This window comes from Prionailurus bengalensis, chromosome A2 (genome assembly GCF_016509475.1).
Source record: "Prionailurus bengalensis isolate Pbe53 chromosome A2, Fcat_Pben_1.1_paternal_pri, whole genome shotgun sequence".
Taxonomy (NCBI): domain Eukaryota; kingdom Metazoa; phylum Chordata; class Mammalia; order Carnivora; family Felidae; genus Prionailurus; species Prionailurus bengalensis.
Genome location: NC_057348.1, coordinates 164,144,152 through 164,164,194, shown reverse-complemented (window position 1 = coordinate 164,164,194; position 20,043 = coordinate 164,144,152). Strand labels below are relative to the sequence as shown.

General features: G+C 49.3%; 1 protein-coding gene across 8 annotated transcripts in view; it reads right to left on the bottom strand.

Annotated features, from left to right (window-relative positions):
• The window catches only part of ACTR3B (actin related protein 3B), a 92,643-nt gene that overhangs the window by 29,699 nt on the left and 42,901 nt on the right, over positions 1 to 20,043 (bottom strand). For 7 of the 8 annotated variants that reach the window (XM_043590017.1, XM_043590019.1, XM_043590015.1 and 4 more), the window contains 5 exons: positions 15,159 to 15,254; positions 13,041 to 13,148; positions 10,220 to 10,363; positions 7,118 to 7,291; positions 5,444 to 5,536 (listed from right to left, as the gene is read on the bottom strand). In XM_043590017.1, coding sequence (XP_043445952.1) covers positions 5,444 to 5,536; positions 7,118 to 7,291; positions 10,220 to 10,363; positions 13,041 to 13,148; positions 15,159 to 15,254 — 615 coding nt within the window. Of the gene's footprint in view, positions 1 to 5,443; positions 5,537 to 7,117; positions 7,292 to 10,219; positions 10,364 to 13,040; positions 13,149 to 15,158; positions 15,255 to 16,374; positions 16,435 to 20,043 lie in introns of those variants that run through there. The other variant, XM_043590021.1, reaches the window with a different exon arrangement.

The window sequence follows — 20,043 nt, the reverse complement described above, 5'->3', positions numbered from 1 at the left end:
ATAAAAACTTAGATTATGACTACTTTTGTCTAAAAAATTGTTTTGCCTTTTTAAAGATTCTAAATTGTCAAAGCCACCTATCATTCTCATTCTCCCACCATCTCTGCTTTCTTGCCTACTAGCCCGAGCAAGGTGCTAGCTCAATGGCCAGCACGGTCTCAGGCGCTTCCAACAGAGCCCAAAGTAAGCCTCTTCCTGCTCTCCTCCTCCCCAGAAACCACCCGCGGTGACCGAGGCTGGGCCTGGTAAACAGCAGTCCTGGCCTGGCCGGTCTAGACGGCCCTGCGAGGAGCGAGCTGGGTGAGGGGAAGACGGCCTCCCCTGAAGCCGAGGGCAGACCCTCAGGGCACCCAGAGTCCTGCTGGGTGTCTAGGGTCCCACAGCCGCCCGTGTGAGGCTGTGGGGTCTGCAGGGACGGCGCACGGCGGCCACGGCTCAGGAGCCCAGCGCCCACACCCCGGAGGGGCAGCGCACCCACGCGGCTAATCCTCCAGGGCTCGGCACACGCACCACCTCCTTCCCAGTCCTGAGTTCCGCGGTCCGGACCGTGTCTCCTACTTGGGTCCGGGTCTCTCCGTCCTGCTGGAGCCGGGGCAGGTGCAGGGGCCGCCGGAGCCAGCCGGGCGGGGAGGCAGAGGAGCAAGAGAGGAGGGACGCCCACGCGGCCCCAGACACTGACCCGGCAGCTCCCTGGAGCGGGGCCACCGCGTGCTCCCCTCAAGTTTTCGCAGCGTATCTTCCAACTGAGAGACTTCAGGCAACTTTCGTAAACCTACAAGCCCACACGTGTGCGCGCTTCCCCAACACAGACGCCGGCTGGCGGCTCTCTCCGTGACAAGGCCACGGCCACCCTGACGAGGAGGAGGGGCAGTGGAGGGGGACCAAAAGAACAGGGTGAATCTGAACCACAAAGCCCCAGGAGAGCCCTTCACGGCCCCACAAGGGGTGACAGCGGGGAAAGCTCAGCAAGCACCGGCCGAGCAGCCCGAAAGTGAAAAGGGCCTGACAGTCAGCTTCCCGAGGGCAGCAGCGGCCGCCAGTAAGCAAACACGCAGGCCGGAGGGCCCATCGGGACGCTGTCGGGGCCGGGCTCCTGGCTCTCTCGTGCCTGCAACGGACCCAGCTCCCAGGACACAGCACCTCCAGTCGCTCACGTCGCCTACGGCTGCTGGGGCAGGACCGAAGAAACGCAACACAGACCGAATGGCCTGAAAAGCCACAAGCGTTCACCGTCTGGCCCTTTGCAGAAAAGTCCCCATGAGGGAGAAGCGCCACGACAGCCAGTGCCTGGCAGGTACCCCCAGGCCTCTACACGGAGCTTCAATGCCCATCGAGCCCCGTGTTCTAGAAACAAGTTCCTTTCACGGTGGCCGTGGCAGAGGCATTGGTGCCCACAGACCCTCCATCGCCCCGCCCACCCCCAGTGCCTGGCGGTAGAGCTGGCCGCGTCACAGTGCTGCCCGTGGCCTGCCACCCTCCACCGGACGTGTCCCCTGAGCAGACATAGGTATCAGGGTTAAGTTTTCCGGTAACATATTCTAGTCCACCCTGATATCTTACAAAGGGACAAGGGGGTGCGGTCCCATCTGTGTCCCTCTTTTCCCCACAGGGCATGGAGCCTCCCCCTCTCAACCCTACCCGAATCCTAAGCCAACTGCGAGGCCGCGATGACACTGCAGAGGCCACGGAGAAACTTGTGTGGCTGATAAAACGTGAGACGCACTCGGCACAAATGCGACAACCACGGCCGACTAAACCCTTCCCAAGACCACAGGGGAGAAACGACAAGCCCAAAGGTGACGTGGTCAGGGACGCAATTTCTCTTTGGAGGATCATCCTGCGTCACGTGATGAAACACTCGTGAGTTTTCCAAGATGTGGGACACGGCCTGCACTCCAAACCCGACCGCGCCACTCAGCAGCTCGGTGACCTCACGTGCCCCCAACTGCTCTCAGAGCTCAGTCTTCTGATCTGTAAAGGCGGATATCATCGTCCTCCAGGAATGTGTGTGAGGAGGGAAAGACCAACAGCCTGCGCGTGACGGGCCGCACCGGACACAGCAGGGCTGCCTGGAGCCAGCAGCCGCCTCGGGTCCGTCTGCGGAATGGGGAGAGAAACCGCAGCCGCCCCAGGCCACGGCTGTGAGGAACATGCTTAACCCAGTTCTCAACGCGTATCAGCACTCAACAAAGGAGCCGTGGCTACTTATGAAATGATCATTTAAAGTCTACAAATAACACGATTTCTTCAAGAGAAACCTGTTCGGAGATGGAGACGCCCAGGCTGTTTCTGAACAAGGTAAGGGGCACCTGGAGAACAAATTAACCAAAAAAAGGAAATCTGAGATTTCCTATCATTTAAAAAATTACATTGAGAAGCTCAATCACTTTCTCCAACTTCCCGAGTACAGTGCTGACAGAAATCTGAGATTTTAAAACTATGTTGGGAGGGGCGCCCGGGGTGGCTCGGTCCGTTAAGCGTCCGACTTCAGCTCAGGTCCTGACCTCACGGTTTGTGGGTTTGAGCCCCGTGTTGGGCTCTGTACTGACAGCTCAGAGCCTGGAGCCTGTCTCGGATTCTGTGTCTCCCTCTCTCTCTGCCCCTAACCCATTCGCATTCTGTCTCTGTCTCTCTCAAAAATAAATAAACATTAATAAAAAAATTTATTTTAAAACAAATGTTGGGGGGCGCCTGGGTGGCGCAGTCGGTTAAGCGTCCGACTTCAGCCAGGTCATGATCTTGCGGTCCGTGAGTTCTAGCCCCGCGTCGGGCTCTGGGCTGATGGCTCAGAGCCTGGAGCCTGTTTCCGATTCTGTGTCTCCCTCTCTCTCTGCCCTTCCCCCGTTCATGCTCTGTCTCTCTCTGTCCCCAAAATAAATAAACGTTGAAAAAAAAAACATTTAAAAAAAAAAAAAAACAAATGTTGGAAAACGCCCTGCTTTTGTCCCGCTGCCGGTCCTGACCCTCCCCGGGCTGCACTGCACCCTCCACATCCCATCACCGGCCCGCCCCTCGACACCAGGCTCTGTGCTCACCTCCTCCAGCCTGTGGCCCAGCGAGTGGGTGTGCACGGCCACCAGCACCAAGGGAAGTTCTCCCCACGGACCTCACCCACCAGGATGACCCTGAGGCGATGGAACTAGCCAATATCTCCTCTCACTCTGTGTTCCCAGGCCCGACCGGCCCACAGCTACTGGTGACAGCAGAAGGACACTCAATTTAGGAGACAAAAACGTAAGCAGGGACTTGCATGTGTAGCTACTGTGATGGCTACAGGAAAAGTCACCTGGAAGCGTCCAGAAAGCATCGGAAGTGGAGGCTAGATCCCCCTAGTGGTGAGGAGGCAAAGTGCCGGGAGCTGAGCCACCTCTGCAGACTCTCTCGTTCCCAGCCCCTAAAACCTGTTTTCCCTCCTCCACTTTGGAAAATCATATCCTCTCCCACTTCTAATCCTCCTTCGCTCCGATGACTCTGTTATTAGCCACTAAAAACTTCCATGCCTGAAAGTGGCATCCCAGTGCAATTACTGGTCAGAAGAGAAGGACCAGGCACCCTACAAGGGAAGAGACAAGAGGCCAACCCCTTCAGGTGACCCCGGGCAGGTTAGAGTGGTAAAAGGAAAGACCGTCTCATCCTTTCTGTCACCCCTGCCCAACCTTGCCAGTTCAAGTCACAGAGGTTAAGGAACCTGTCCTGGGACAAGACACACAAAGCAGGACCAAAGAAAGCCTGAGACCGATTTGCTCCAGTTCGCCCGGGTACCTCCTTCTCCCATGTCTGGGGCTCAGTCCACACACTCTCCAAAGGCCATTTCTTCTTTGAGAATCCTCTCAATCCACCGAATGTGAACTAAAGTGTGCAGAGAAAAATCTCGCCCCGTATCTCGAGCGATCCGTAACTGCCACACGAGTTGCATTCCCGTTACGGTGCAACGAAGACTAAACAGTGGACACCTGCTCCTCACTTTCACGGATGAGAAGACACAGCTAGTGTGGGGGGAGAGTACCGAGTGGGAAGAACGCCGCGTGCTACGTCAACAATAAAAAGATGAAGCCTCAATACTGCCATCCGTCTTGTTTCCCTTTTCTTGCACACTTTACTGGAGGAGAGAGATGTAAAGAATATGCAACAAATAAAAATACAATTATAACTTGTTTTTACCCATAAAAGTTGTCTATATAGTGAATTTTTCCAAATAATAAAGATAACATCTGTTGGGCCACCTTGGTGGCTCAGTCGATTATGCGTCCGACTTTGGCTCAGGTCCTGATCTCACGGTTCATGAGTTTGAGCCCCACGTCAGGCTCCGTGCTGATAGCACAGAGCCTGCTTGGGATTCTCTCTCTCTGCCCCTCCTCCACTGTGTGCTCTCTCAAAATAAATAAACTTAAAAAAAATTTGTTAACCATAAAATTTCTAATAATTTTAAACACAAAAAGCAGAAAGTAAAATCCATTCCTCACCCCCAATATTGTGTAATCATTCAAATCCTTTTCTCATATGCAACTAAGAACTCCATTTTTACATAAAATGACGTAATACTATATGTAAATTTTATAACTTGCTTTCTCACTAAACAATACACACTGTTGACATCTTTTCATTTGAACTGACATTGATTTACCTCACTCTCTTCAAAGACTGCAGATGAAACAAAATTTAGCAATGAGCCCCCTCAACTGAGCCTGATTCCCTCCTCTCTCACATGCAGTACTGAGCCGGATTCCTTCCTCTCTTGCGTGCAGTGCTGAGCCTGATTCCCTCCTCTCTCACGTGCAGTGCTGAGCCTGATTCCCTCCTCTCTCACGTGCAGTGCTGAGCCTGATTCCCTCCTCTCTCGCGTGAAGTACTGGAGTCTGAGGAAGGTGGGATAAAGTGTGAGGCAGACAGCCGATGGGGTGACACACTCAGGCAGACGCTGACACTGAAGGCCACCCGACCACCACCTTCTGCTCCCAGCACGTGGCTGTCAGCCATATTTCTTTATCCTGTAATCACACGGGCTAGCTTTTTGTCATTTCAAGTTTCAAAACTCCTTATAAAACAGAACTTTGGAGAAAATATTACATGAGCATTTTCTCTTTGCTTCGTCTCAGGTTCTACCTTCTCCCGACAACACCTCATTTGACACCGAACTAAATATGCATGAAACAAGACGAGTGGAATTCACAAAAAGCATGAGAAGTATCGCTTTTATCTTCCCATCAGTACCTGTGGTTAAGACTGCCCAACTTAACACAGCTTGCCAGATAAGAAGATACTAGAATATTCACATTAAATATTTCTGGTTAATGAGACTATTTCCAGACATTTAGGTCATCCCCACTCCTCTAAGAAAAATATTTTACTGCCACAGTGGCCTTGAACAAAGCCTATCGAACAAGAGTGAAATGGGGACGTGTGCTGAAACGAGGTCAAAGCACCTTACCCGAGCGGCTTATACCTTATACAGCGGGCGGCGCACGTCGATGGGGCAGTTCTGTATTACTTCATCAACGACATCCGAGATGGACTCCATAAAGTCTGGGTTGGCAAACTAAATTTCATACAAATGTAAAAGAAACATTATACATTTCTGTCAACAGGACAAAAGAAAAACTCTTCTCAAAAAGTAACTTTAACAAATACAGAATTCACCATTCCTTTAAAAACTTCACTTTGGAATGTTCAAATGTGTCAAATGAATCCCATGTGACTGTGTGTAGTGATGATGACATATGTCCCCTTAAGAGATGAGACGTGTGATGGGGCGCCTGGGTGGCTCAGTCGGTTGAGCGTCCGACTTCAGCTCGGGTCATGAGCTCACGGTCTGTGAGTTCAAGACCCACGTCGGGGTCTGTGCCGACAGCTCAGAGCCTGGAGCCTGTTTCGGATTCTCCGTGTCTCCCTCTCTCTCTGACCCTCCCCCGTACATGGTCTGTCTCTCTCTGTCTCAAAAATAAATAAACGTTAAGAAAAAAAAAAAAAGAGAGAGATGAGACACGTGGATTTAGTGAGGGAAAGTGATCAGGCTGACAAAGAGACCAGCTTTGCATTAGGAGCACATGCGTGATTGTGTGGAATATGGAACAAGGGACACGGTGAGTACATAGTAACACTTACGAATATTCATAGTATGAAAAAATCAGCCAAGATATAACAAAAAAAAAAAAAACAAAGAGCACAGTCAATGAAATATCACTGCAGCGGGCTAGAAGATGGGGGGAGGGGTACATCTGTGATGACAGTGGCTTTAAAATGACACAATCAACACGGTAACAAGCAAGCTGAGTGAACAGCCTTAGATTTAATTCTACAACTTACATAAGGTGAAGTATAAATAACTCGGTTACATTGCATTTTAAGCATGTTTTAGGATCAAGGAAAGCCCAAATGTACAACAGTCTCAGGGACCCAGGTGCTCAGCGGCTCACCCGACACTGTCACCTTTATGGCTGTTGTAAGTTAGTGTCGTCAAAGGCAGGAGGGAATGAGCACGATGTGACTAGATTGTAGGAACTCGTATGTGTGTGACATCCCCCTACACAACAGTCATATACACAACTAAAAACAGGCAGCAGTTTGTAACCTAGGGAACATAAGCTGAATTAGGCAGGAAAACAGACCAAAATACGAGTAAAATGCCTTTCCTTTAAACCTTAAAATGCTGCCTCATAATCACTGCTCCCGCAAAACTAATAATTTTTTGTGACTAACAGTTAAACTGATGACGCGTGTAATTCTCAAGCACTACGTAACAGCGGACAAGGCCAGCCCTCGGGCAGAAGCTTAACCCGCCCTGCAGGATGGACTGTCCTGGGCTAAAACCTGGGATTAGGAAGGATGGTCACGAAAGAGGGAAAGGCCACGTGTCACCCCACTTTTAAAAAGAGGCAACTTTCACTTGGTCCCTGAGAGAAACTAGTTTCTGCAGCAGCGTGAGCTCGCTTTGAATTCCATCACCTTCTCTGCTCTCCCCAACCGCCTGCAGGCCAATCGGTCACCGGCTTTTCGACCACGAGGTCTGTGCGGAGGCAGAGGGCAGCAGCCACGCAGACGGGGCGGCCTCCACGCACACGACGTGTCAGTCCTGCCACGCACACCTCACTTGTGCACTCTCTGGGAGCAAACCTCTTACCTCTGGGTGAAAGAAAATTTCAGGCCCCAGGAATCTTTCGTAGCCAACGTCTATAATGAACTTCTTCTGGTTGATCGCATTAATGCCCGTGTACTGCTTGATCCACTTCCGGGGATCCACGTCATACTTGGCAAATTCCTTGACTATGTCCGGGCAAATGTAACAGTATTTCTCCTGGAGACACGAGCACAAAGACGTCACGAGGCATTAACCGCGCAGTCTCGTCCCTCCAGCAAACGCCCAGTGAGCCCAAGCACTGAACACAGCAGGACGCCAGTGTGGACGTGCCATGGGGCCTCACACTCGGTCACCTTTCACCGCAGACACGACTACGCTCTTATGTCGGACGTGTAAATCCGCTCTCTTTGCAACTCAGCTATGAACCAGTCTCACTCCAACAGATTTTGTTGCCGTTCTGTCTGGAACCACGTCTACACGTGTCTACTAGGCGTCCTGTCTCCCGTCTCCTCCTCCCTTACGCCTCTGAGGCCCCCACATGGCTCTGGCCCAGGCGCTCCTGCCGTCGGCCTCTGGACCAGCAGGCCCGCGCCGAGTGCAGGAGACTGATCCTGACACCTGCCACGATCGATCCGTTGGTCATTGACCTGCTGTGCAGTCAGACATGGCCCAGTCACGGGCCCCGGGACGAGTATTTCCCGAGTGCCGAGGCGTACAGGACGTGCAAGGGATCCCTGGCCGCCAGAGCACACGCACTGGCTGAGCGCCGCACAGTTCGCCACGACCACAACAAAGAGGTCAATGACACAGTATGTTGTGTGGTGGCAGGTGCCGCCGAAAAAAAGGCAGACGCGGATAGGGGGACGGGGGTCCTATGCGCCGCCGCAAGAGAGAACCGCGAGCGGCCTTCACCGGCAGCCAACCGGAGATGCGCACAGCAGTCGTCCCCTCAGCATCTGATAAGGCCTGACGGGGAACCGCCAGGTCGACCATCGGTCCTCAGAGCTAACCTCAGCACACCAGCAGGTGGCACTTGGGTACCAGCTGCCGAAAGGAAGCTTTCTGTGGGCAAGAGCCAAGTGGGCGCTGCGTCAGGCACGCAGCTGGCGCTCACCACAGATTCCGGAAGGACCTGTGCAGGTGTTTCCATGACATTAAGATCAAAGTTTCTCAGAATCCCTGAAACGTATTCTAATGCCATCCTTGATATACCCTAGCAGAATTTTAAGACGGACGGCAAGATCTGCGACACATCCCTGTTCCCTGATGACAGAGGGAGGGGGCGTCAGGCAACACGACTTTAAATCCACCGGGCTGCGGACAGAGACACCGAACTGTCCTTAGAGCCTGGTCCGTTTCTCGCGGCATCTGCCCTGGCTTAAGCGGTGGCGTGAAATGCCTCATAAAGCTGGGCGGAGTGCAGCAGTCTTCGCCTTAAATTCTGGACCCAGGCTGCAAGGACGATGTGTGCCACGATCTATGCAGCCTCAGGCCTGCTCATGGCCACGGGAGATGGCCACAGTAGCACCACGACACTGGGGCACCTCTCAACCAGGATCTTTCCAGGATCTCTTCCTCTACAGAAGCAGAGAGGAGGCAACAGGCAGCAGGTAACCCACACGCAGGGCCAGCACGGCTCATCTGGAGGGTCAGGGAGGAGTCTCCTACTCCGGCCCTCACAGCTGAGCAGGACATCATCATAACCTGAATGGCCCGCTCCAATCTCAGGGTCTGGACCCCGCATAGCCTGTGAGTAAAGCAAACACCACCACAAGGACCGGGAAGGCACCAGTCACCACACTCAATAATCTTTACGAGAAATGGAACACTCACACTCCCCAGAGGGACCCCTAAGTGTCAGGGACAAGAAGTTCGATTCTGATTCACATTAGCAACAGACTTGGGATGGCGAGGAAGCATGAATCAAATATCCAAATTTCCTTCATTGAAGACAGGCAGGGAAAGAGGGAAAGCCTTGGAAAATACTTTAGCCTAAAAAACAGTCTTGTGAGACTTCTGTCAATTCTGCCCCCAGGTCTGCCCAGAGCTGTCCTGTTCTGGCACCAAGAGCACCGAATCCCGGACGCTCCAGGCCCAGGGGCACCGGGCAGCTGGCCATCCCACCGGCAGGAGCCCGACCTCTACAAGCACACCCTGTCCCAGAAATACCCCTGGTCCCGCCCGGAGAGACGTGCCAATCTGCAGTCATGTCTGACGTTTCCTCCACCAGCCTGTTACCTGCTATTAGATGGGAGGGTGGGGTTTAGGCTCGTTCCCCTCAAACGCCTCTGTGGCTCAGAAAGTGTGTGTCCCGTGAGGAAGGAGATGCTCAAGGTCACACATCCCACCTCACAACCTCGCTCCTCTCCAAAAACAAACCCTTCCCTCTTAATCCATGTGATAACTATCCTTGCATCACTGAAATCTCTTGCATTTGACTCAAACAATAATTTGTCCTGATTCTGAAATGTAATAAGGGGGAAGTTCCTTCTAAAAGGATCTTCATTTAGAAGGAACACAGACGAACCGAAGGGTTGGGCCCAGCAGACACCTTAAGTGAGGACCGATGAGCCATGTTTCTTCTAATCTTTAAAACCCCCCCGTAACTTCTCCAGCGTGGTAACTAGAGGCCAGGAATTACAGATGGGTTTTAACGATTCTGGACCCTAGAAAGGCCTCAGTCTCCACGGTTATTCTCAGGGCAAGGAACCTCGCACGGCAGTACCCGGCAGGAGTCCGAGCCCTGGCTGGCTTCGCAGACTTCCTAACACCGCTGTGGCTGCTGTTTGCTGCTCATTCCAGACGTGAAGCACATGCAGTTAATTGAGGGTTCCATCTAATTAGGCTCCAATTAAATGATGCTGTACTACGTGCGCCTGTGCTCAATACCCGTTATCAAGCTGTTCTCATTTACAGCTGGAGCTTCCACAGCATTTATGCTCAGAGGAAAAAGCTAAGCTTTGAGGCTTTCTGCCCCGCAACTCAAGTGGTAAACAGAACGAGAGACCCACGTCCTCGGGGAGAGGAAGGAAAGCGGGAGCAGGGGGATGGTAGCAAGGGGAAGGGTCGAAACACCATTTCTCCCCCTCCCATTCCCCCCCACCCCCCTCCGCCCAAACCAGCCCATTTCCCATCTGTTTTTACCTTGATGGCTTTTGCGGTCTCCAATGACTGCTCGGGAGGGATTCCCACCTCCCTCTCCCTTAGCAGCTGCTGAATGAAATAGGTAATATCTCTACCTGCAATCGGGATGTGTTTGATGCAGCTTCCAATTACATAACCTTCTGCCTAAGGAAGAAAAGAGGCAGAAGGACCAGAATGAGTAACTCCAGTAGGGCAGAGCTCCCCGGACCCCGTGTCCCACCCCCTCACGGCACACCAAGTGTTTACTGAGTCCCCACTGTGCACAAAGCCTAAGACTGGAGGTCTTTTACAGTGACTGCATGCACAGTTCCATGAATATAACCTGAGACTCTGTGTAAGCAAGCAAAATGATGACTGTGTCAGGAATGTGAAAGGAAAAGCCGGTTCATTTCCAATAAGTCATGCTGTCAGAAGAGGGAACTGTTTTGTGTTCGTCTAACAAAAAGGAAAAAGGTTTTACCTACAAACTATTAAACCAACTATAAACCTACTTATATTTAAGAGTCAACAATTTGGTTAAATACAGGGGACTCAGACAACCTGCATTCGAATCCTGGTTCCACATTTGTCAGCTGGGTGACCACGGACCAGTCTGTCACCACGTTTCAGCCCCACAGTATGGGGTGAACAAGACCCCACGGGGGTTTACAATAGAGACTTGAGGAAGGCAAGCACACAGCACTGTTTCTGGCATGTACTCAGGACTCAGTAAATAACCCCATTTATTGCACGAAGAGCTATACTCGCTGGGAGTAATTCTGGCGAGTTACCCCCCAGCCTGTGCATTTGGAGGCCAGTGCTGGTCAGGACAGGGACCCCTCTCACTCAGCTGCTTTCCCAGCAGGTGAAGCCTGCCCACCCGTGCCCAGAGAGCAACTGTGGCCGTGCCCAGAGCTCACACGCCCACAGCATGCAGCGTGGCCCAGGTCCCTCGCCAGCCTTCCCGGGACACACGCGCCCCGCTCACTCTCTGGGGGCTGGTGGCCAGAGGGGATGGCTTCCCGCCATGGTCCCTGCAGGAAAAGAGGAGCGTCTGCGCCACGTGCCCATGTGAGATGGGGCGGAGGGGACAGTCCACCTCATCTACAGTTGATCGGGGCTAATGGTTACCAGCACTGCACAGTCAGCACTAAGCTGTAAGGGCACGTGACTGAGTTCCTCGCGTGGTTTTTCTCATGTACCTGAACTCTAGAAGAAAGAAAAGATTTGGCCCCTCCGCAGAGTCGAAGCTATTTATAAAATATCTTAGTATGGAAGTAAAACTCATGTATAAATTAAAGATCAATCTAAACTCATAAGAATACTAGCTGACACAAACCACTCATAATTATCATATTGCATGCCTCACTCGTAACGTTTTCTACCAGAAAGTCAACCAGTGTTAAATAAGTATCAGCTCCATCGTAGCATTAAAGACTTTAAAAAATAAAAAATAAAAAAATAAAAAAAAACCCTAATGTCCAACAACAGGAAAGTCAATGAATGAATTATCCCAAACCCACGTGATGGGCTACTAGGCAATTATTAAATATTTCTTCACAGAATATTTAAACACAAGAAAAAATACTAGGCAGAGATCAACATGTAAAACATAAGTTTAGAATCCTATGATACAGTTAGAATACAGAACCAGACATAGAATATTCCAGTTTTGCTTAAAACATACATATGTGTGCACCTAAGCAAAAGAACGTGGAAATCTCTCCAGACAAAAAGCATAATGCAGTTCTCTGGGCATGTTTCTGGGTCATGTTATTTTCTTCTCCACATTTCTGTTAGTTTAGTACAACTCGTACAACAAATGGAATTTTTATAATCAGAAAAAAAAGGATAAAAAGACAGAGATAAAAACTTCTACGACCACTTTCTCTGTGGGCCTGCACTCGGCATGAAATGTTTCCTCCTCTTCTCCTCACCTGAGACACGCGCCAGGCCAGGCCACAAGGTCCTCTGCCGTCTCTCCCCGGGGCTCAGTCTGTACTCAAGGTCAAGGGCATAACCTCAGGGAGAAGCCGGTGCCGGAACCTGCCAGTCAGCGTCACACACCAGGCCTCCTCGGGGACCCACAAGAGGAGTGAGTGTGCGGAGACCGGCCCAAGGGTGCAACCCGCACCGGACCTGCAGGGACCAGCTGCCCCGGCCCCAGCCCCCCTACCCCGACCCAGCAGGGGCCCGAGGAGACAGCGCGGGGCAGATCTGGCTTTGCTTCTTCCTGACTGCAGGTGTCTCCTGAAGCCTGAACTAGGAATCACTTCTCTAACGTTTTGAAAATTAAAACCAACAAGTGACATCACAGAGCATTCTGCAAGTCAGAATGTGCCTTCTCTGCTGCTCACTCCTGAATACATTTGAAGACAGGAAGTCATTCCTCTAAAGCATGAGCCACTCAGAGGAATACAACCCTGTCACGGAACGGCGATAACCCCTCCGGTGGCCAGGCACCACGCCTACAGTCTGGAATCCAAGATGACGTCTGTCCCAGCAGCCCCGCACGTGGGCCAGGAAAACCTCCCTGGTGATGCAAACGCCTGGAGGAGCAAGCAGAGGCCACGGGACCAGACCATGGCTGTCGTCCCCACTGCAGGACCTTGCCACTCACAAGTGCTCACAAGGACCAGCTCACAAGTGCTGACGCCACGGCCCAGGGGCGCTGTCCTTTCTCATCTACCGGGTGTAAAAGCTCTTGCTACCTTTCCTAAGCACAGCCGTGACTTTTAAAGTGGTGTTTTTAATTACAGAAAGCGTGTCTTCTTTCATTTCTTCCCTTACCTCGAAATCAGGTGAGGCCTACAGAGAGTGAAGCACTGAACATCCTGCTTACCACTGGGATGGCGTGAGTGACCCCGTCCCCGCTGTCGATGACGATCCCCGTTAGCGTGCGTTCGCCAACTTGCCGAGACGTCCAAGATGCAGCCAAGGCCAGCACCGCCTGGATAAGAGACGCAGAATCGTCAGCACACAGGAATGTTTCTCAAGTCGCTTGACATCAGGCCTATCAATACGCTCTTTCTTACTTAGTCCACGTAACTCTCCACCTCCCCTGTCCGCCACTCTCCCCAAAAATCCAAATTCCAAATTGAACTTAAGGATTGAGTATGAGGTATTGAACACACTTAAACTGAATGAGCCAAGTTTCCAATAAAATAAATCAAATCTGTACAAAGGAAAGCCCATGAGAAAGGGCTTTATAAAGGGGTAAGAAGATTTTAATCTCTAAGCCACTAGTGCCCAATGGGCTGCAGTAAGGGATCACTTGTGGAGTTTATAAAAAATTTTTTAACGTTTATTTATTTTTGACAGAGAGAGAGAGAGAGAGAGAGAGAGAGAGAGAGAGAGAGACAGCGCGCGCATGAGCAGGGGAGGGGCAGAGAGGGAGACACAGAATCCGAAGCAGGCTCCAGGCTCTGAGCCGTCAGCACAGAGCCCGACGCAGGGCTCGAACTCATGAACTGTGAGATCATGACCTGAGCCGAAGTCGGATGCTCAACCGACTGAGCCACCCAGGCGCCCCACTTGTGGAGTTTATAAAAGAAGAAAACACCGGTTACCAAGCCTCACACCTGGGAACTCTCATCTGGCAGGACCAGGGCAGTGGCTCTCAACCAGGGGCAATGTCGCCCCCAGAGAATCTCTGGCAACGTTGAGAACCACTTGGGATTGTCACTCAGGGAAGGAGAGACAGGTGGTGGTGCTGCTTCTAGTGGGTAGAGGCCACAAAGGCTGACAAACATCCTGCAACACACAGGGCAGCCCCCACCACAGAGAACGGCCCATTCCAAAGCTCCGGGGCTGAAAACCTTGGTCTCAGATGAAGCCTGAGAATCTTATATAAAATGCCCTCCAGGGGCACCTGGGTGGCACAGTCGGTTAAGCATCCGACTTCAGCCAGGTCACGATCTCGCGGTCCGGGAGTTCGAGCCCCGCGTCGGGCTCTGGGCTGATGATGGCTCAGAGCCTGGAGCCTGTTTCCGATTCTGTGTCTCCCTCTCTCTCTGCCCCTCCCCCGTTCATGCTCTGTCTCTCTCTGTCCCAAAAATGAATAAACGTTGAAAAAAAAAATTAAAAAATAAAAAAATAAAAATAAAATAAAATAAAATAAAATGCCCTCCAGGCAGCCTTGATGCACTTGGCTGTGGTTCAGGGTTTTCTAAAAAGTCTCCCTAATCCATGCAACGTAAATAACCTATGAGAAGAGCAGATTTCTGGTTGAATAGATGTGGAAGTGTTGGGATGAACAGACCTCTTCAACGCAGGCATTCTCAGGGCCTTTACTCTGCTACCCACTATAAGTCACCACATGCAGGCTACAGCACATAGGATCTCCCCAATTATTCTCCTATGCAACTCCTCTTCCTTTTCCTTAAAAATAAGGGACCAGGTATCATGCAGAAAACATTTTGGGAAACACCTATCTCAATATTCCCCCAAATTTCAGCCAAGTTCTTTATACAGGATCACAGACAAACAACTACCAAAACCAACAAAACTCCCCACACCGTGAACAAGAAGTTTCAAGAGAAGTTCTGGAAGTTTGTGGAAACACAGGAACCCAGATCCATAGGGGCGACCCTTTAAAGGTGTTTGTTTTCTTTTTTAACAGACTCCATAGTATCTTTCCTCTACTATGATCAAAAGGGAGAAAGGCCAAAAAGAGAACCATATCTATATCTCAATCTTGTCACCCAAAGAAAACACGTTAGATTGTAAGGCATGTAAAAAGAGCCAGATACGTTCTAGATCAACAGTGTACATATAAAAACATAAATCATGGAACACGTTCTTTACAGTGTCTGAATGGGGTGGGGGAGCTGTGTTCAGGGAGTGGGAAAATGAGAACACACAGCACACTCCTACAGCAGAGAGCCTTTGGATTCACCATTTCCTCCACGGTTACGCAGCTAAGGTCTGTTGGGAATTGTAAAAATAACTTTGCCCTTACCTGAACTGCAATGTAGAGTCCTGGCACGTTAAATGATTCAAACATAATTTCTGCAAGATATTCTCTATTTTCTGGTGTATTCAGTGGAGGCTCTGTCTGTAGGAAAACATTTGCTATATTTAGTGATCACCCAAATTTCCTGTAATTACATCAGAACCATAAAAAAATTAACCTAAAAGCATGTTAATTAGGATGCTGTATAACTCCCTAATTTTACAGATAGAGTACATTTACAGCGATTAATTAAAGAAATCTGGCTGTGAGTCGTAAAAGCTTTAAGATGGCAAAGACTTGGGGAGCCTAGGTGGCTCAGTTGGTTGAACATCCGACTTCGGCTCAGGTCACGATCTCACAGTCCGTGAGTTCGAGCCCCGCGTCGGGCTCTGTGCTCACAGCTCGGAGCCTAGAGCCTGCTTGGGATTCTGTGTCTCCCCCTCTCTCTGCCCCTCCCCCACTCATGCTCTGTCTCTGTCTGTCTCAGAAATAAATAAAAACATTTAAAAAAATTTTTTTAAAAAAGATGGCAAAGACTTCTCAAAACATTTCTGTTCTTATTACCACCACCCCCAAAACAGGAACAAGTTACAGCAAATAAGATTCTTTCTTCAATAACGTAACACCTGAAACTGAACGGGTCTGCCGCAAGTTAGTTGCCAAGGGCAGTAAAAACTCAAGCGAAGACTCTGAAAGAGGACAGCAGCGACTTTGGACCCCAGGCGAAGTACAGAGCTCTCCCCAGGAGAACAGAAGCAGGGAGCCCTTGTTTGGAACAAGAGTATCGGTCTAAGCAGATGAGCCGAGGAGCCGCCCAAGCCCCACCTGCCGCCAGAGCACAGGACACAAGGTCAGAAGCAGCATCTCTGCCGTCGGCCGCGAGGGAAAAAAATCCAGGGGAGAAGAAGCGGCTTCCCCCAGACACTGCCCTGCCCCCACCCCCACCCCCAGCCCACGCTCACACAGGTCCAGGAAGAACACCCTCCCTTCAAAAGACGAGGGAAAAGTGCACAGAAACCAGCCAGAGACCATATAAAAATAGTAAGAGAAGAACAAGAGGAGGGGGGAGAGAGAACAGGAAAACACATGCCCAGAAAAATAGAAAAATAAACGCAGATACAAATCAAGACCAAAATCATCTCAAAAAACTCAAATGTCTATTTTAAAATCATCACCATTATCAAATTGGAAGATTAGAGAAAGATAAAAAGAATAAATAAACCTGCTCTTGGTCATTCAGCAATATGTTGTGAACATTTTTCCATGCCAATAAATATGGTCATACATCACATATTTAAAGCTGCAAAAAGAAAAAAAAAAGAATAAATAAAAATTCTCTGGGCCTTTCGGCAAAAAAAGAGCCCACAATACCCTTTGTTATAGACTGAACTGTGTCCCCAAAATTCGTATGTTGAAGCCCAACCCCCAAAGTCACTGCCTTTGGAGATGGGGCCTCCGGGAGGTAATTCAGGTGCAGTAGCATAGGACTGGGCCCTAATTCAACAGCACTAATGTCTCTGCAAGAAAAGGAACAGGCACCTGAGAGCTCTCCCTGTCTCTCCACATGTGACCACAGAGGAAAGGCCATGCGAGGACACGGTGAGAAGGGGCCACCTACAAGCCAGGAAGAGGGCCCTCACCAGAAACAAGCCTTACCCCACCGGGATCTTGGACCTCAAGCCTCCAGAACTGTGAGAACACAGAGGCCCGTGGTTGAAGACGCCCAGCCTGTGGTCTTTCGTTACAGTACTTGGTTCAGACCTCGCTACCTTTCCAGTGGGAAAAGTTCAGCCAGCCCCAGCTATCAACATAGCTCCATTTAACACTGGGACACGCGGGGACACCTGGGCCTTACAGTCTTCCAGGCAGGAAGGTGTGGCCCAAGAATTCTACCTCTGGTCACACTGCCAGTCGAGCATGTTGCGAAAACAAAATTTCTTTAACATACAAGAACGCAGAGAAGCCCTTTGTGGATGAACTCTATTAGAAGATAACGTTCAGCCAAAGCCTTACAGTGAGCACTTAATCCTTTCACGAGGCAGCACCGAAGATTGCTCTTTTCTGGGATTTACAGAACAGAATGTAAATGTCATAAATTAAAACAGCAGAAATAACATCAAGCTGAAAGGTATAAAGGAAAAGGAGAGAATACAAAGACAATGATATCCTCTTACCATGGACTCAAATACACTGCTTTAAACTGATCAGGCATTAGAGGCATTAGTACATACAACGTTATGAATGCTGACATCAGAACAAGTTCAGTAACAATCAATCAAAAGCAGAAGGCAGAAGAAAGGAAAAGGAAGTAAGAAAATGTGGAAATGTACCAACTTGCTCACTAATCACAGTAGGAAATAGTCAATCACCTCCAAACAAACACAGAGTAAATATATGCAATTAGTTGTATTAAATTACGTTTTAAGAAATACCAAATTAGAAAGAATACACACTCACTACAAAGCGAAGAGAAAACTAAGCCTGAGGTTTAAAAAATTAACACATAAATAAAACACATTAAAACCAGAAAGCATAACATAGTGCAAAATAGCTCACCGAAGAGCAAACGTGCCTGTCCTGTAGCAACATACTAGACCAGCATAGTCCAAAGGAGAGTTCTCAAGTCCCAGTGGTTGGGTTAAATCCCAGCCGTTGACTCTACTGTGGATGGAAAGTGATTTTCTCTCTCTGGGAAATGAGCACTAACCTCACAGAGGTGGAAAGATGGATGGAGTGGAAGTGCTTACAGTAGCAGCACCTGGCACGCGGAATGTGCTTGATGAGAGTGAATTATTACGACTAAAATCTTCAGCAAACACAAGTGAGAAACTCACTTACTAAAAAAAAAAAAAAAAAAATGTCTCTCAGCGAAAACCATGAAACAAAATAAAATTACATTGTGGAGAGACAAGAGACCCATCTAGAGCAAGATGCTCCAGACAGGTCAAATGTCAGCACTGTCTGTATCAGAAGAGGAGAAACCACCTAAATGCCATCGTGAAGGACACGATTAAGTGAACGACGCCATATCCATAAAGGAGAGCATCTGCCCCAATGACAAAGAATGAGATCCACATGTGCTGCCATGAAACCATCACGACAAACTGTTACATGAAAAGGGAAAGGGGTCTCCACAACCTCTACGTTCTGTTTTTTGTTTCAATATTTATTTTTGAGAGACAGAGAAAGACAGAGTGCAAGCAGGGGAGGGGCAGAGAGAAAAGTAGACACAGAATCCAAAGCAGGCTCCAAGCTCCGAGCCATCAGCACAGAGCCCGATGCGGTGCTCGAACTCACGAACCGTGAAATCATGACCTGAGCTGAAGTCAGATGCTTAACCGAATGAGCCACCCAGATGCCCCCACCATCTACGTTCTTAAATATTCCTCTGTGTCAGTAACTTCTAACGAAAACTTTTTAGCAAACGAAGAATTGTTCCAGGGGCAATGACCAGAGCTCTGACAACAATGTGAACACAGTTAACCCTGCTGAACTATGTGTTTAAAATAACAATTAGGAGGGTAAATTTCATATTACATTTTGATCACAACATTTTTATTTTCTTTAATAAAAAGAAAACAAGGTGGGTATTTTGATGCCACTTACACAAAAGTTTATGTATAATCCACATGTCTGCACACAATTACCTCTGGAAAGATACACCATTAACTGGTTAAGAACTGATAAAGGTGGTTTCCTCTCCCTCCCCCTTAGAAGGTCTGGGAACTGGAACAGAGGTGAGAAGGAAACACACTTAGCCCTGGAAGCCCTTCCGGCACCTTCTGAATCCTGGGCTGTCTGCGTATATTACCTCGTCAAACACACAAACAATCTAGCTATCAACCAGCTGCAAGCTTTGGTTTAAACTCTTGTGCAGCAACTGATGCAAAGCTCAAACACAGGGCCACGAGAAAGTTTTAATCACCGCAATCAGAATCAATATATTCCCTGGATGGGAGAGACAGAGAGCAATCTTAAAACACAGGAGAAAAATAATGAAGTCATACACAAAAGCAGATCATAAATAAGGGATCTAAAAGTTACTCAACAACATATTACATATTTTAAAGTCCCTACCTCAAAGGGTTGAGGTTAAATTTGGTAATACCTGCAAAGCGCCCAGCCTGTAGTTAATGCTATAAATGTGGCTGATTACCGTTAAAGACTTCTTTTGGTTAAAGCACACAAACAAGGCCTGCAGATTCCAACAGGATTGGCCACAATCTCTCTCTCTCAGAGAACCTATCAATCCGATCAACCTGAAAAATGGGCCTAATAACCACCCACCTCAAGGTTGTTGGAGGAATTAAAGAAATATAGGTAAACACTCGGGGAGGGTGGGGGGAGCCTGGGCACAGAGCAAGTTATTATCAATACATGCACTGCAAAGCAGCAGAAATCACATACGTTAACTAAAGGGAGCTATAGTTCTCTCTCACCTTGAATGGGAACCCACATACTTGAATAATAACTTAAATTTATAAAAATAAATAATAATAAAGTATTTACGCTGCATAGAAGTGGGTCAGCATCAAGAGAGAAAGGTGTAGAGGGTCTGGAAAGTACGAGCATAGTCGGGCAGTGTTTGGTCCGGAGCAAACACCAAGCCTATAGGACGACATCACCAACAGGAATCACGATAACCCTGGGGCGCCTGGGTGGCTCAGTCGGTGAAGTGTCCAACTTCGGCTCAGGTCACGATCTCGTGGTTCTCTTGAGTTCAAGCCCTCCGTCGGGCTCACTGCTGTCGGCACAGAGCCCACTTCAGATCTTCTGTCCCCCTCTCTCATCTGCCCCTTCCCAGCTTGTGCTCTCTCTCTCAAAAACAAATAAATCTTACAGAAAAAAAAATTACAGTAACCCTGGCTCCCTGGACTTTTCTGGAGTTTAA